The sequence below is a fragment of the Anabrus simplex genome, chromosome 1 (genome assembly GCF_040414725.1).
Source record: "Anabrus simplex isolate iqAnaSimp1 chromosome 1, ASM4041472v1, whole genome shotgun sequence".
Lineage (NCBI taxonomy): Eukaryota > Metazoa > Arthropoda > Insecta > Orthoptera > Tettigoniidae > Anabrus > Anabrus simplex.
Window position 1 is genome coordinate 1,792,176,475 of NC_090265.1, and position 17,913 is coordinate 1,792,194,387.

Here is a 17,913-nt window from a genome sequence, read left to right on the forward strand (position 1 = left end):
ATGTCATTCCGATGCAAGAGATAAAAATCATTGTTATCTGTATTGAAGATACTGAATGTAGGATGCCAAAAGGGTTTATTTTGTCACCTATTCAATACATATACATTTTACATTTAGGAATTTATTGTTAATTCCACTTGAGACATGTTTTGCCCTTCATTGAGGGCATCATCAGTCAAATTACCTCCTCAAGGCAAAAATCAGGTACCTGATTAGTATTTAACTTGCACATATTAATACACATTACCAAGGGAAATTAAGTACGAGAAACACTTGTACAATGGTGATGGTTAAACAATATAAGTTTATAGAATAAGAAGTTGGCATCAATGCTTAAAATTACTGGGTATATAGCAGAGTTCCGCAGTGGTGCTCTGAAGAATAATTGACGCACTCATAGGAAATTATAGAGTTTATAAAATTATTTACAGTATAACAGTCATGGGGGAAAGGGTATAGTGCTCGACGTCAATGTTTGTAACCAAAAATTACTGTCAATGGTTGGTAACTATACAGTAAATGTACATTATCGAATTGAACAGTTGAGAATTTACAGTTTATATACGTATTTACAAGAGAGCAGCTTGGTGTGCAAGGATATAAAAAAGTCTAGTACCAAGTGCGTCCCGTTGTTTTAATCGTTGGAAGATGATTGTAGCATTGACATATCAGAAATATGCAGAGTGGTTTAATCTTAGTTTATAATCACAGGGGGCAGGGAAAATATTCCATAGCCAAATGAGGTTCTATAGGCATCAAACCGAAAGTTGTGTGGTTGAAGCACCGGGTTTGGTACGGTGAACTGGTCAGCGTGGACGGAAACTCAATGGGTGTCATTGAGTATACTGTGCATTTGAACTTTTAGCATACTACATATCATTCCGATGCTACATGCCACTGACACGCATGTATGTCATTGTACATAATCCGGTTGCACCTGTCTTTATTGGTCGGCGCTGGGATTGAGCTTTGTTCTTCTGTAACGGCACTCAGATTGAGGTTGGGGTTATTGGTTCATGATCTTTTGCTTTCATTATAAACTGTAAATTTTGTTTTTGTTCTGTCGTCATCATCATCATCATCATAATCAATGTCCCACTCCAGTCGTCCGGGTATGGTTAACAAGCCTCCTCCTCTCCTTTCTGTCCTTCCACTTTTCCTGCTCCATTATTTCTGCCACATCCAATCCAGCTTCTCTAATGTCCTTCCAAATCTGATCCATCCACCTTCTTCTCGGTGTTCCAACTGGTCTCTTTTCCTTAACTTCTCTTTCCAATTCCCTTCTTGCTACCCGTTCCTTTCCCATTCTTTTTACATGTCTGAACCGTCTCAGTCTTGGTTTCTGTACTAAGGTTCTATATTTAACTCTTCTCTGATTTTAATATTTTGCATTCTGTCTCTCCTTGTCTTTTTAACTGATGTTCTTAAAAAATTCATTTCTACTGCTCGGATCTTACTATCTTGTCTCTTGTTCTGTATTGAAGTGGAATTATAAGAAATAAATTGGCAAGTTACATATTATTTACTTGATATGTTGTATATATTTCTTACTTTTGCTTTCAAATGTGCTGTAGTGGCAATCTGCTCATCCTTCTAATTCCAACAGAAAATTTAAATGCAAAAGTCAAATCAATAGTGCCACGAACAGGGGAAAGGAACTGACTCCATTTGTTATTGTCCTCAGTTCCCTGAAAATCCTGCACTTCGCTTAGTGCTTTGCTTTATGATATACCACTACTGCTGTATATGGTGCGAATGACTACAGTAATAAACATTACTGTCCAAAAAACACTTACTGAAGAATATTCTGGGTGTGAACGATTATTACATAACAATGTAACATCATTTGTTAATGTAAATATGCTGTATTAATTACGCACACATCGATGACGTACATCACTGATGATTTTCCATGGGTATGTGTAAAAACTTCACTTGTGATCTTGAAACTACCATCTACCACCTTCAAACTAATAGAACGAAAAGAGAAACATATCTTCTCCTGGGCAATTTATAGGTTTATTTAAGGTGGTAGTTAAACCACAATGGGTAGAGGATAGAGCTGAAAGCAAGTGATTCGCTATGAACAACGACCCTTTATTGAATTTTTCTCTCTCTTCAATATTTGTAGCATTATTCTTACAAATTTCTGCTGCCTGAACATTATTTTCGTCCTATTCTCAGTTACTTGTGTGATGACTTGTAGATTATTCATTTAACTCCTGTTAGGGTATATCTTTGTTGTGTAGTATATTTGAATTGTCATCCTCAGCCAAACATTATCATGCTCAGTTGTGGAATTTGTCTTTGGTCATTTTGTGAGTTCATATTTGTCTGTTACTCGCAGTAGTGATCTCCCTCCCTGCTTTCTTTCTTAGGGCATTTTTTTGCTACTCTTCCTTAATGTGTATTATCATGTTTTTGTTGTTGGTTTTGTTTGTGTTTTCATGTAATAAATTATAAGTAAACTTCATCATTTTCAATATGCAATATTATTTTTTTAGGTTCTCTGTGTTGCATGTACTGTCTGATGCTGTAGCTGACTGGGAAGGCCAGCGTGGACGGATAGACCTGTCACTTCTACAGAACTTCTTGCCTTCAACAGTTCCTGATGCTGCTTCTCCTCCAAGCTGCTTTATATGTGTGTGTGGACCAACTGCTTTCACAGAACTAACAGAGAAGTGAGTTAGTTTCAAATTCTTCTGTTACTTCCACCAATGATCTTTTAAATATATTTCTACAACATTTCTAGGTACGAAGAAAGTGTAATTGCTCAAGTAAGGTTGTTGAATGATCATGAAAAAAAGTTATTTTTTTCATTCTATCTACTACAGTAGAATCCTGCTACCTCAACTCCCTATAACCCGACAACTTGATGAGCACTACCTTTTTTTCTTTTTAATCGCTAAATAATTTTTGCTGGTCAAGCAGAACATTATCTTTGAAATAATGTGGTCTGTTCATAGCTAGACTGTACATTGGAACATCGCCTAAACAGTATGAGGAGTCTGGGTAAAAGAAATCGTCTAACATCAGGCTTCCTTCCGTAATCTGATTTACAACCAGTAATAAAACCATATGACTTTTTCTCAAAATAACAGAAAACTAGTTGATTGCACACACAAAGCACTGCACAGATATTAATACAGACTGTCAGAAAATATCAAAACATTTTTTTACATTTTAATACAGTACGTGGTTCATGTTTGTGGGTTACTGTAGTCACGTCCTAGTTCGTGAACCATGGGCAACGGCTGAGTGGCCTAGTAAGTGGTCCTGAGAGTTGGGATACCAGTTGCTATGGAATGGGAGTGGGCATCTCGGACATATTCCGAGTCCTGGCCCTCCTTGTGCTCAGGCGGCCAGGACTATACAATTCACCGGTGGTCCATAACCCGTTAGAGGAGAGATCCTCACTTGGACTATGTGCAAGTAGGGCAGCATCCTGCTTCATGAATTTACCGAGCTCAGAACACTTTAAGCAAGCCTCGGACCTATGGGAGTAATGGAGTCCCACTCCCATTTGACAGGCGAGGGACTCCTTGGAAACAACTTGGCGAACGAAATGGAATTCGATGGGGAGCTATCAATATTAATGGGGCTTATGGAAGAAAGAAGGTAGAACTGGCTGAGTCAGCAAAGAGGATGCATCTGGATGTGCTAGGAGTAAGTGATATTCGGGTAAGGGGAGATAATGAGGAAGAGATAGGAGATTATAAAGTGTACTTGACGGGTGTTAGAAAGGGAAGGGCAGAGTCTGGGGTAGGGCTCTTTATCAGGAATACCATTGCACGCAACATAGTTTCTGTTAGGCACGTAAATGAGCGAATGATGTGGGTAGATTTGTCAGTGGGAGGAATTGGGACAAGAATTGTGTCCGTGTATTCACCATGTGAGGGTGCAGATGAGAATGAAGTTGACAAGTTTTATGAAACATTGAGTGACATCGTGGTCAGGATCAACAGCAAGGATAGAATAGTGCTAATGGGTGATTTCAATGCGAGAGTTGGGAATAGAACTGAAGGATACGAAAGGGTGATTGGTAAATGTGGGGAAGATATGGAAGCTAATGGGAATGGGAAGCGTTTGCTGGACTTCTGTGCTAGTATGGGTTTAGCTGTTACGAATACATTCTTCAAGCATAAGGCTATTCACCGCTACAAATGGGAGGCTAGGGGTACCAGATCCATAATAGACTATATCTTAACAGACTTTGAATTCAGGAAATCTGTTAGGAATGTAAGAGTTTTTCGGGGATTTTTCAATGATACAGACCACTATCTGATCTGTAGTGAACTAAGTATCTCTAGGCCTAGGGTAGAGAAAGTGAAATCTGTCTGCAAACGAATAAGGGTAGAAAATCTCCAAGACGAGGAAATTAGACAGAAGTACATGGATATGATTAGTGAGAAGTTTCGAACAGTAGACAGTAAGCAGGTTCAGGATATAGAAAGGGAATGGGTGGCATACAGGGATGCTGTAGTAGAAACAGCAAGGGAATGCCTAGGAACAACTGTGTGTAAAGATGGGAAAAGGCGAACATCTTGGTGGAATGATGAAGTGAGAGCAGCCTGTAAACGTAAAAAGAAGGCTTATCAGAAATGGCTCCAAACAAGGACCGAGGCAGACAGGGATTGGTATGTAGATGAAAGAAACAGAGCGAAACAAATAGTTGTTGAATCCAAAAAGAAGTCATGGGAAGATTTTGGTAATAACCTGGAAAGGCTAGGTCAAGCAGCTGGGAAACCTTTCTGGACAGTAATAAAAAATCTTAGGAAGGGAGGGAAAAAGGAAATGAACAGTGTTTTGAGTAATTCAGATGAACTCATAATAGACCCCAGGGAATCACTGGAGAGGTGGAGGGAATATTTTGAACATCTTCTCAATGTAAAAGGAAATCATCATGGTGGTGTTGCAAACAGCCAAGCTCATGGGGAGGAGGAAAATGATGTTGGTGAAATTATGCTCGAGGAAGTGGAAAGGATAGTAAGTAAACTCCATTGTCATAAGGCAGCAGGAATAGATGAAATTAGACCTGAAATGGTGAAGTACAGTGGGAAGGCAGGGATGAAATGGCTTCATAGAGTAGTAAAATTAGTGTGGAGTGTTGGTAAGGTACCTTCAGATTGGACAAAAGCAGTAATTGCACCTATCTATAAGCAAGGAAACAGGAAGGATTGCAACAACTATCGAGGTATCTCATTGATTAGTATACCAGGCAAAGTATTCACTGGCGTCTTGGAAGGGAGGGTGCGATCACTCGTTGAGAGGAAGTTGGATTAAAACCAGTGTTGTTTCAGACCACAGAGAGGCTGTCAGGATCAGATTTTCAGTATGCGCCAGGTAATTGAAAAATGCTACGAGAGGAATAGGCAGTTGTGTTTATGTTTCGTAGATCTGGAGAAAGCATATGACAGGGTACCGAGGGAAAAGATGTTCGCTATACTGGGGGACTATGGAATTAAAGGTAGATTATTAAAATCAATCAAAGGCATTTATGTTGACAATTGGGCTTCAGTCAGAAGTGATGGTAGAATGAGTTCTTAGTTCAGGGTACTTACAGGGGTTAGACAAGGCTGTAATCTTTCACCTTTGCTGTTCGTAGTTTACATGGATCATCTGCTGAAAGGTATAAAATGGCAGGGAGGGATTCAGTTAGGTGGAAATGTAGTAAGCAGTTTGGCCTATGCTGACGACTTGGTCTTATTTGCAGACTGTGCCGAAAGCCTACAGTCTAATATCTTGGAACTTGAAAATAGGTGCAATGAGTATGGTATGAAAATTAGCTTCTCGAAGACTAAATTGATGTCAGTAGGTAAGAAATTCAACAGAATTGAATGTCAGATTGGTTTTACAAAGCTAGAACAGGTCGATAATTTCAAGTATTTAGGTTGTGTGTTCTCCCAGGATGGTAATATAGTAAGTGAGATTGAATCAAGGTGTAGTAAAGCTAATGCAGTGAGCTCGCAGTTGCGATCAGCAGTATTCTGTAAGAAGGAAGTCAGCTCCCAGACGAAACTATCTTTACATCGGTCTGTTTTCAGACCAACTTTGCTTTACGGGAGCGAAAGCTGGGTGGACTCAGGATATCTTATTCATAAGTTAGAAGTAACAGACATGAAAGTAGCAAGAATGATTGCTGGTACAAACAGGTGGGAACAATGGCAGGAGGGTACTCGGAATGAGGAGATAAAGGCTAATTTAGGAATGAACTCGATGGATGAAGCTGTACGCATAAACCGGCTTCGGTGGTGGGGTCATGTGAGGCGAATGGTGGAGGATAGGTTACCTAGGAGAATAATGGACTCTGTTATGGAGGGTAAGAGAAGTAGAGGGAGACCAAGACGACGATGGTTAGGCTCGGTTTTTAACGATTTAAAGATAAGAGGTATAGAACTAAATGAGGCCACAACACTAGTTGCAAATCGAGGATTTTGGCGACGTTTAGTAATTTCTCAGAGGCTTGCAGACTGAACGCTGAAAGGCGTAACAGTCTATAATGATAATGTATGTATGTATGTATGTATGTATGTATGTATGTATGTATGTTAATACAGTACTGTATTATTGTAACTACAGGGAATGTAATTTAAGACCATGACGAATAGAATACCTAGTGTGATCACTCCGCTCTCTTAACAGTGTCGTCGGTGGCCCCGCCGGAGTGTGGCGCTGCATTACAAGATATTAGAATCATTCCATATTGACGGTTTTCACTTTACAAAGGTGAAAAAATTGTGTATATCCTCTTAATTCACTACATCATATATTCCATCATTATATGGAGTAATCAAATTCAAACATGTTTCGGCTTGTTTGAGCCATTTTCAAAGAAAAAGGGGCTCAGACAATCCCTGCGAAACATAAAGAATTTCACCTTATTTTATTGACACAGCATAAGCCCAAAAGCCTATACAGTATCAGGTCTAGAAAATAATCTGTTTGCGAAGTGGACAAGAGTTATTTTGCAGAAAGTTAAGCAGTTGTCAACCAAAAGCAGAATACGTGCCTCATATTTTTCCAAATTCACCAAAATACCTATCCAGTGTGGTAAAATCACGAAAGGCACCCAGTAGGAAAAGGAATGCAGACATTGTCAAAAGAATAAGGAACAAGAATCACGATGTGAGTGAAGCAGTGATGGCAACAGTGAGCGGTAAGGTTCAAGGTCAGCTTAGTTGAAGTCAAATTCATGGCCAGTCTAGTTCCCTTGCCAATGCCCAAAAGCCAAATAGCCTCTCTCAAAAGGCGACTAAAGAACGCAACTCGTAATTTTATGCAAGCTAAATGTCTTTTTCTTCAGTCAAAGCTATGATTACTTTCCTACAGGGGCAAATTAAGAACACGGAATGCTTAATGTTTTATGTGCTCTGTTTAAAAAGTATTTTTTAAGTATGTAAAGCATGATATTGCTTTCGCTTTTAGTAATGTTCCATTTTATTTCGTGTGTTCTCTTGTTAAAGTCCAAAAAATATATTTCTTTGTGGAGACTGAGAATATTATTTACAACTCTCTGACAGTATTATTCATAAGGCTAAAAGATTTGACAAAAAATGGCAGGACAATTAAAACACATGTAATGATTACGGTGATGAAATAAAAGATGTTTCATAATCGGAACAAAACGTGTTCTCTTTTGTATACACCTAGAGATTAAGCTGGATTATGTCGTGTAAACAATAAACTAGCTATAGGAAATTGACAAGTATTGGAAGGTGGTAATCTCCTTATAACATAACCTTAGTTGTGTTGAGCCAATACAGGACAAAGTATGAGATTTATAAGCTGCAAGAAAAAGAAACCAGTTAAAAGTTTTCCTTCAAAAATTCCTTAAACATTTTTTCTGGTTTTACAATATTATCAAAACGTTGTGTGCAACAACTTGTTCGCTAGTGGTGTAGTTCTAGTTCCAAAAGTAATGAGAAAAGAACAGCTCTCAGACAGGAGAGCAAGTCACTCCATGTAAGTTGCTTTAAAGAGCAGCTCAGGAAACTGCTATTTCACATCCGTCAGCTCGTAACCCAACAAATTTATTACATTTACGATCTACTGGACTAATTCAGTGGTGAGTTTAGTACTACTTTATTTATTTATTTATTTATTCATATATGTATTTATTTATCTTGAGCATGTATATAGCTTTTGAGTTCAGTTTCTATAGGCGTAATCATGCCGCTTCTTTGAGATGATAATGTCTGCTCGTCATTATGGCCACTGTGCTCGCTCTCACTGCTTGTCTGCGCTCCTATACATCAGTAGTCCAGTACAAAGTCTTAAATTACACTCCCTGTACAATACATACTTAATGGGTCTGAGTATCTTCATGCTTTTGTGTTCTGTTCAGAGATTTGTTAAGAGATTAAATTTGTATCCCTTTACCTTTGTGGTGAGGAAGAAAAATCGGCTTTATGCTATAAAAGAATAAGGAGAGTGTGATAGTCTTGGCCTGCAGCAATGCAACAGGCAGCCATAAGCTCACACTAGCGCTCGAGTGTTTAAAAACATAAATAAGTCCACTAATAGGACTGACACCTTCTATGATCTGCCAGTTTGGTACAGGAATCAGTGAAATGAATAGGGCGATCATTAAGGACTGGTTTTACGAGGAGTTTGTGCCTTCGGTAGGAAATTTTCTAAAAATTGAAAAACCTGCCAAAGAAAGCACTTGTCGTTCGCTACAATGCCTCATCCCATTCTAATGTGCAACAGTAACGAGACAAAGATACAAGAGCCATGTTTCTCCCTCCTAATGACGATCCATGATGGGAGCAGATTTGATGCAATTACGACGATATCGGGGCCACCAACTGGACATTGTGAGAGGCAGTGATACCGGATCGGGTAAGTTTCTCAGATTGTTGCAGGTAAACTGCAGAAGTATTGGTAATAAGATCGCAAAATTCAAAAACTTAGTTGATGCAAGTGACCCTGATATAATTGTTCGAACGGAAAGTTGATTATCGGATAATATATATAATTTAGAAATATTCAGGTCAAAATTTCTAATGTTTAGACGGGATAGAGGGTCTAAAGGAAGGGGAATTTTCATTTGTGTTAGGTCAGAGCTAAGCAGTACGTTAAAATGTGTTCTCGATGACTGCGAAATAATTGGGGTGGAGGTAAATAATGCATTCAATGAACAAAATATAGCCCTTATTGGAGCTTATCGCCCGCCGAAATCAGGTTTAACCATGATCACTCGTCTTTCAGAATTGACATGTGCAAATATAAGTTACAGGAAAAGAACTATAATTGCACGAGATCTAAATCTACTGTCACTAAACTGGGCTGGGTCAACCACCGGGAGACTATCACAGGAAACAGTTAACTTATTAGTGTGGAATAATGGCTTTTCCCAAGTCGTTACAAAGAACACACGTAAACAAGCACTCTTAGATGTTTTCCTAGTCAGACCGGATGACATAGTTTTCTCTTGTGATATAATTCAGGGGATTAGTGACCACAGTGCTGTGGTACTCGATCTCTCTTGGGAAGCTTGTAATACGAGGCATGTGGGAATTTCTAAGACTGTCTGGTGCTATGCTAGGGGAGGTTCCGTAGGTTTTCAAAACTATCTCAGGTTGTGCTATACTAATTGGTTAAAGGAGGGCAAGGGGATGGACGACATTTGGGAGAACTTCAAAACCATTTTAAATACTGGACTGAATAAATTCGTTCCCAAAAAGATAATTAGGGAAAATTCAGATCCACTGTACTACACCGCGACTATTAGGAAGCTTAAACGTAAGACTAGGAGAGCGTTCAACAGAAGAAATAAAAACGATGCGTGCAAAGCAGAGTATAGATGTTTGGTGAAGCTTTTGCTAACAGAAACAAATTGCTGAAGAGAAATATTTGGACAATATCCTAAATAAACATCGGAATTCCTGGAACCCCTTTTATAAATATATACGAACATTGAAGGGGGAGAACAAGTCAGATCCTTCTCTTTGTATTGGAGGTGATTTATTGGCGACAACAGATACAGATAAAGCGGAAGCAGTAAATAAGCACTACGGAAAGGTTTTTAATCCGGTGGCACAGTTATTTAGGGACAATTTTCCGAAAACTATAAATGATTTCCAAATTAAAGCTTCATTACCGCGTAAAGGTCTTTCTAAACTTAGAAGAAGTAAATCTTGTGGGCCAGATTCTATTTCTGGAGAGGCACTTAAACTCAGGGGTGAAGCGATCCTACCATATTTAATAAGAATCTTTAATATTTCACTGAACAATACGAAGGTTCCAGAAGATTGGAAATTGGTCATTGTAGTTCCTATTCACGAAGGAGGTGACAAGAGCGACTTGAATAACCACAGACCGATAAGTTTGACGTCAGTCGTATGCAAACAAATGGAGCAATTAATAGTAGATTAATTTGAGATTAAAATGGGACTCTTCTGGATTGATAAGGGGCAACATGGTTTTTAGGGGAGGCTTCTCCTGCAAAAGTCAGTTCTGTTCCGTATGCCAAGACATATCGGATAAGCTCGACAGTGGGTCAAGGATTGACGCAGTAGTAATTGATTTTGCTAAGACATTCAATCTTGTGCCACATGACATCCTCCTTAATAAGTTAGGGCATACGGGCATTGACATCAGAGTTGTGAAATAGATGGGAGAACTCCCCAGTGGAAGAACTCGGAGAGTGCACATGGGAGAAACGCTATCTTTCCCAATAAGTGTTACATCTGGTGTGACTCACGATAGCGTTATTGGGCCAATTCTTTTCATACTTTTCATGAATGATATGCCTGATTCTATAAAATCAGAAGTGCGCCTCTTTGCCGATGATTGCATCATATATCGGGAGATAAAGACAGAGGAGGATGAACTATTGCTTCAGCAGGATTTAGATACGCTTGAAAAATGGGTACGTGAAAATCGAATGAAAATCCACAGCGGAAAAAGCAAGAAATTGTGTTTTAGTAAAACGAAAATGACAGGAAAGAGGGATTACGAAATTGGAGGAGAAAATATTGTTGAAGTTGATAGTTGTAAGTTCTTAGGTGTTACTATTAGAAAACCTCCTCTGCGAACCATGTGACCTTGCCGCGGTGGGGAGGCTTGCGTGTCCCAATGATGCAGATAGCCGAGCCGCAGGTGCAACCATATCGGATGGGTATCTGTTGAGAGACCAGACTAACGAATGGTTCATCGAAAGGGCGGTAGCAGCCTTTCGGTAGTTGCAAGGGCGGCAGTCTGGATGATTGACTGATACGGCCTTGTAATAATACTCAACATGGCTTAGCTGTGTTGATACTGCTACACGGCTGAAAGGAACGGGAAACTACAGCTGTAACTAACTCCCGAGGACATGCAGCTCTCTCTGTATGAATGATGTACTGATGATGGCTTCCTCCCGGGTAAAATATTCCGGAGGTAAACTAGTCCCCCATTCGGATCTCCAGGTGGGGACTACACGAGAGGGGGCGATCATCAGGAAGATGGATACTGACATTCTGCGAGTCGGAGCGTGGAATGTTAGAAGTTTGAATCGTTGTGGTAGGTTAGAGAATCTGAAAAGGGAGATGGATAGGCTAAAGTTAGATGTAGTTGGCATAAGTGAAGTACGTTGGCAGGAAGAACAAGATTTTTGGTCAGGCGACTACCGAATTGTCAACACAAAATCAAACAGAGGAAATGCAGGAGTTGGTTTAATAATGAATAAGAAAATAGGGCAGCGGGTAAGCTACTACAACCAGCATAGTGAAAGAATTATTGTCGTCAAGATAGACACCAAACCAATGCCCACCACAATAGTGCAGGTCTATATGCCTACTAGTTCAGCGGATGATGAAGAAATCGAAAGAATATATGAGGAGATACAAGATTTAATACAATACGTAAAAGGTGACGAGAATCTAATTGTGATGGGAGACTGGAATGCAGTGGTAGGCCAAGGAGGAGAAGGTAGTACAGTAGGAGAATTTGGATTGGGACAAAGGAACGAAAGAGGAAGTCGTCTGGTTGAATTCTGCACTGATCATAATTTAGTCCTTGCCAATACTTGGTTCAAACACCACAAACGACGGCTGTATACGTGGACGAGACCTGGAGACACTGGAAGGTATCAAATAGACTTCATGATTAGGCAGAGATTCAGAAACCAGGTGTTGGATTGCAAAACTTTCCCAGGAGCAGACGTGGACTCTGACCACAACTTGTTGGTCATGAAATGCCATCTGAAGTTGAAGAAATTGAAGAAAGGAAAGAATGCAATCAGATGGGATCTAGACAAGTTGAAAGAAAAGAATGTGAGGGATTGTTTCAAGGAACATGTTGCACAAGGACTAAATGAAAAGGCTGAAGGAAACACTATAGAGGAAGAGTGGAGAGTCATGAAAAATGAAGTCAGTAGGGCTGCTGAAGAAATGTTAGGAAGGAAGAAAAGATCAACTAAGAATCAGTGGATAACTCAGGAGATACTAGACCTTATTGATGAACGACAAAAATACAAGAATGCTAGAAATGAAGAGGGCAGAAAATAATACAGGCGATTAAAGAATGAAGTGGATAGAAAGTGCAAGGTAGCTAAGGAGGAATGGCTGAAGGAGAAATGCAAGGATGTCGAAGGCTGTATGGTCCTGGGAAAGGTAGATGCTGCATACAGGAAAATCAAGGAAACCTTTGGAGAAAGGAAATCTAGGTGTATGAATATTAAGAGCTCAGATGGAAAACCTCTTCTAGGGAAAGAAGACAAGGCAGAAAGATGGCAGGAGCATATCCAACAGTTGTATCAAGGTAAAGATGTAGATAATTTGGTTCTGGAACATGAAGAGGCTGTTGATGCTGATGAAATGGGAGACCCAATTTTGAGGTCAGAGTTTGACAGAGCTGTGAGTGACCTCAATAGGAACAAGGCACCTGGAATTGATGACATTCCCTCTGAATTACTGACTGCCTTAGGAGAAACCAGCATGGCAAGGTTATTTCATTTAGTGTGCAAGATGTATGAGACAGGAGAAGTCCCATCCGATTTTCGGAAGAATGTTGTTATACCTATTCCCAAGAAAGCCGGTGCTGACAGGTGTGAAAACTACCGCACCATTAGTTTAGTATCTCATGCCTGCAAAATTTTAACACGTATTATTTACAGAAGAATGGAAAAACAAGTTGAAGCTGAGTTGGGAGAAGATCAATTTGGTTTCAGAAGAAATGTAGGAACACGTGAAGCTATCCTGACTTTACGTCTGATCTTAGAGGATCGAATCAAGAAGGACAAGCCCACGTACATGGCATTCGTAGATCTAGAAAAGGCATTCGATAATGTTGATTGGACCAAGCTATTTATGATTCTGAAGATGATAGGGATCAGATACCGAGAATGAAGAATTATCTACAATCTGTATAAAAATCAGTCTGCAGTGATAAGAATCGAGGGCTTTGAAAAAGAAGCAGCAATCCAGAAAGGAGTGAGACAAGGCTGCAGTTTGTCCCCTCTCCTTTTCAATGTTTACATAGAACAGGCAGTAAAGGAAATCAAAGAGAAATTTGGAAAGGGAATCACAGTCCAAGGAGAGGAAATCAAAACCATGAGATTTGCCGATGATATTCTTATTTTATCTGAGACTGCAGAAGATCTCAAGAAGTTGCTGAATGGTATGGATGAAGTCTTGGGTAAGGAGTACCAGATGAAAATAAATAAGTCCAAAACAAAAGTAATGGAGTGCAGTCGAACAAAGGCAGGTGCTGCAGGAAATATTAGATTAGGAAATGAAGTCTTAAAGGAAGTAGATGAATATTGTTACTTGGGTAGTAAAATAACTAACGATGGCAGAAGTAAGGAGGACATAAAATGCAGACTAGCACAAGCAAGGAAGTGCTTTCTTAAGAAAAGAAATTTGCTCACTTCAAACATTGATATCGGAATTAGAAAGATGTTTTTGAAGACTTTCATGTGGAGCGTGGCATTGTATGGAAGTGAAACATGGACGATAACTGGCTCAGAAAGAAAGAGAATAGAAGCTTTTGGGGAGGACACATCTTAAGACACCCAGGACTTGTTCAATTGGTTTTTGAAGGAAGTGTAGGGGGTAAGAACGGTAGGGGTAGACCAAGGTATGAATATGACAAGCAGATTAGAGCAGATGTAGGATGCAATAGTTACGTAGAAATGAAAAGGTTAGCACAGGATAGGGTGGCATGGAGAGCTGCATCAAACCAGTCTATGGACTGATGACTCAAACAACAACAACAACATTAGAAAAGTTGTAAATTACGGACACTGAATTTGTGATTTTCTGCTTGGTTTAGATTGTGAAACTAGGAGGGTTTTTTTTCTTGTGGTATTCCCTTTCCAGGGAATTGCTTGTTGTACTCATGTTGTTGTTGGTGGTGGTGGTGGTGTTGTTGTTGTTGTTAACTTTACTTTGTTATCACTTGTAATGTTAAGCTAGTAGTAAGTTCAACCTATAGTATTGTAAGCTGTAGTGTTAAGCACTGGAAATACTTATGTTGTGTGTGAATTTGTATATGATGTTGCTGGATTTAGAATGTTAAACTAGTAGAAATTCTTGGAATATTTTCTTCCCATATATTTGCTTGTTGTTTTGTTTGTTTGTTTGTTTGTTTGTTGGGTAATTATGTTAACTTTACTTTATTATTACATTACTGTAAGCAAACATTGCCACCGGGATATTTCCCATTTGCAATGTATTTGTTAATAATGTGATTTGTAGAAACCTCTATCATACAGGAATTCTTATACACGTCCCACCTTGAAGGATAACTTACAGTTTCTTATTTTCATTTTAGGCCTATCTTTCTTCTATTGGCACAACTTGACTTCCAGTCTGTGCGCTTTTTAAACAAAAGTTCCTCCTACAATCACCTTGTAACAGGACTAATTACAAAGAATTCTGCCAATCTTTGTGTTGAACCTGAAGAGTCCGTCCAACAGCCATATTTTCGACAAAACATTTTATATGTGCTAACAATACTCAAACCAACAACTCTGGCTCCAAAAGTGGTGTACATCATCACTGTTTTACAGTTTTCAACATTCTCACTCGACATTTTCTTGAAAAAATGTTGCGAGTCCGTCAGCAAAAAATGAAATGGTAATACAGTATTTATATATAGTTTCTCTATTATACTGTAATATTGTGAAAATAGAGCAGAACTAATTTAAAACAATAACATTGTATGAACTTTAGAATAAAGACCCAACATTGCCGTCTATGTATTTCTTTCTGCATAATCAATACGTTCCTTGTCAATGGTTGCACAATATACTGAGGAAGGGAGAAAAACCAGTCTCGCAAACGATCTATGCACAGCAGCTGAGTGGTGGTCTGATTACACCTCACTTTCGGCACCAGCTTATGCTGCCAACTTTTTGCGGTTGTTGAGAACAATTTTAAGTGAAATACTCAACGTAAATGTAGAAATACGCAAACCTAAACAAGAAAAGACTTGTGTCTTTTCTCCTTCAAATTTGCAGACTCTTGCATTGGTTGCTGCTGGGCAGGATGTGGCAACCACCGATCAAATACCTGAATATATAGGACAAGTACATACATGTACTTAAAAGTAGGACACAAATGCACTTGTCAATGAAGCTGCTGATAAGAAACATGATCCCGTGTTCAAATTCATGATGGTCATTAAGTGTGATGCTGATTGATGTTTTATGGTAGAGAAATTGAACCCAGAACAGAGCAAAAGAAAGCAAATTCAGGGTGTATGGAAAACCTGGGAAACAGGGAAACGTCAGGGAATTCGATAATTAACGGGAAAACCTGGAAATGTCAGGGAATTCAGGAAAAAATCTGGAAATTCATTCTTCTGCCAGATAAAATTGACATACCGTATTTATCCGTGTAATACAAACACATTTTTCAGTTTTTTTAACATTAATCTAGGGCATGTCTTTCAAAATCAAATCAAATCAAAATCTCTTTATTTGCAAATGAGGTGTCTACCTCGGTGGCAAATGGTACACTAAAATACATTATTGTCAAGCACTAAATTTTAAATTAACAGGAGATGAAGAAAATTTTCCTAGAATACAATATTATACAATTTACACTAATAATTTTTTCTATTAAACACACACATCATCCTTAATAAATTTATATTGTTTACAAAATTCTACTTATAATATCTTACAAACATAGTCAACTCATATACAGTACGGTATGTGAAATTACGTCTAATAATACTATACAACTGGTATAAGATTAAAATTAACATTGAATTTATTTACATATTTATATTTTACCCATTTTGGAACCTAAGTAGCATAACGACCTGCTGCGTCTTAACCAGAGCCCCTTTTGCCACCACTTTTCAGAGTTCCTGAAGGGCCTTCACAGCTACCGTAGCGGTCCCAGGGCCCTCGAAGTCCCCACTGTACTTCACCCCTACAGGCAGTCCCCTACTTGGGCTGTCCAAACTCCTTAGACCAGGGGATGGAATTAATTTAATCACACACATTTATTATTTACAATATCCTGCACTGGTCGAATGCCCTCTAACATTTAATTTATTATCTCTGTTGTTGTTTATTCTCTTCTTGAATATCTGTACAGATTTTGGAAAAGGATCAAACACTACCCCTGGTAAACTGTTCCACTCCTTCACGCCCTTCCCAATGAAAGAAAATTTACCCCAATCGCTTCTGCTAAAATTCCTTCTAATTTTGTACTTGTGGTCAGTTCTACCAATATAATTATTTTCCAACCGAAGCCTCTCACGGATATCTCCCCATGCTTCTTCTCCTGTATAGGTTCTATATAATCCTATAAGTCTACTTTTCTCCCTTCTCTTACTTAAAGTTTCCCACCCAAGTTCCTTTAACATTTCTGATACACTACTCTTTCTCCTGAAATCCCCTGTTACAAAGCTTGCTGCTTTCCTCTGCACACCATCTATTTCTTTTATTAGGTATTCTTGGTGAGGATCCCAAACACTGTTTGCATATTCCAATAATGGACGAACCATACTTAAGTAACTTTTTTCTTTTAATTCTTTGTTGCATCCTTTAAGTAGCCTCATTATGACATGTAACGATCTGTATGCTTTCCCAACAACGTCATCAACATGGACCTTTCAGCGCAAATTATTTTCAAATCTCACACCTAAGTATTTGCACTTGCCATCTTTTGGGATAACTACTTCATTCAAAGTATATTCAAATTCAGTTTTAAAGCTCCTGTTTGTAAATGTTGTAACAGTTGATTTGCCTCCATTAATCTTCATATTATTTTCTTCAACCCATTCTTGGATACTGTCAAGGTCCCTTTGTAATTCTGAACAATCCTCAATGTTATTTATTTCCCTGTAAACAATTATGTCATCTGCATACAATCTTATTTTCGATGTTATATTGTTCCCTAAGTCATTTGCGTATATTAAGAAAAGTAACGGACTGATTATACTACCCTGTGCAATTCCCTTCCAGAGTTTCTCTTCCTGTGATATATTATTTCCTACTTTGACTTTCTGAACCCTTGAATTTAGAAATGTTCTTATCCAACGTATAACCCTTACGTCCAATCCTATTCCCTCCAATTTCTTTAATAATATTCCATGTTCCACTCTATCAAAGGCTTTGGAAAGATCTATGGCTATGCAATCTAACTGGCCTCCTGAATCTAACTGATCTGATATGTCCTGCTGAAGTCCCACCAGTTGTGCCTCGCAAGAAAATTTCTTTCTAAATCCATACTGGCTCCTCATGAACCAATTTTTATCATCACATATCCCTCTGATGTACTTTGCTATTAAACTCTCCAGTATTTTACAAACTATACTGGTCAGCCTGATTGGTCTGATTTTATGCCAGGAATAAATTTTAATGAAAAGTTAAAGTGTGATCTCGAATGTGAAGTAATCAATAATATCAATAGCTATATGATTGATCGATCGAATTTTCAATGTTTTGATCTGCTTACTATTGAATATTCT

The 17,913-nt window shown here is 38.7% G+C and overlaps 1 protein-coding gene across 1 annotated transcript in view; it reads left to right on the forward strand.

Annotated features, from left to right (window-relative positions):
• LOC136858774 (cytochrome b5 reductase 4) overlaps positions 1 to 17,913 on the forward strand; it is a 305,637-nt gene that overhangs the window by 275,623 nt on the left and 12,101 nt on the right. The window contains exon 8 of the mRNA XM_067138565.2: positions 2,505 to 2,681. Coding sequence (XP_066994666.2) covers positions 2,505 to 2,681 — 177 coding nt within the window. The remainder of the gene's footprint in view (positions 1 to 2,504; positions 2,682 to 17,913) is intronic.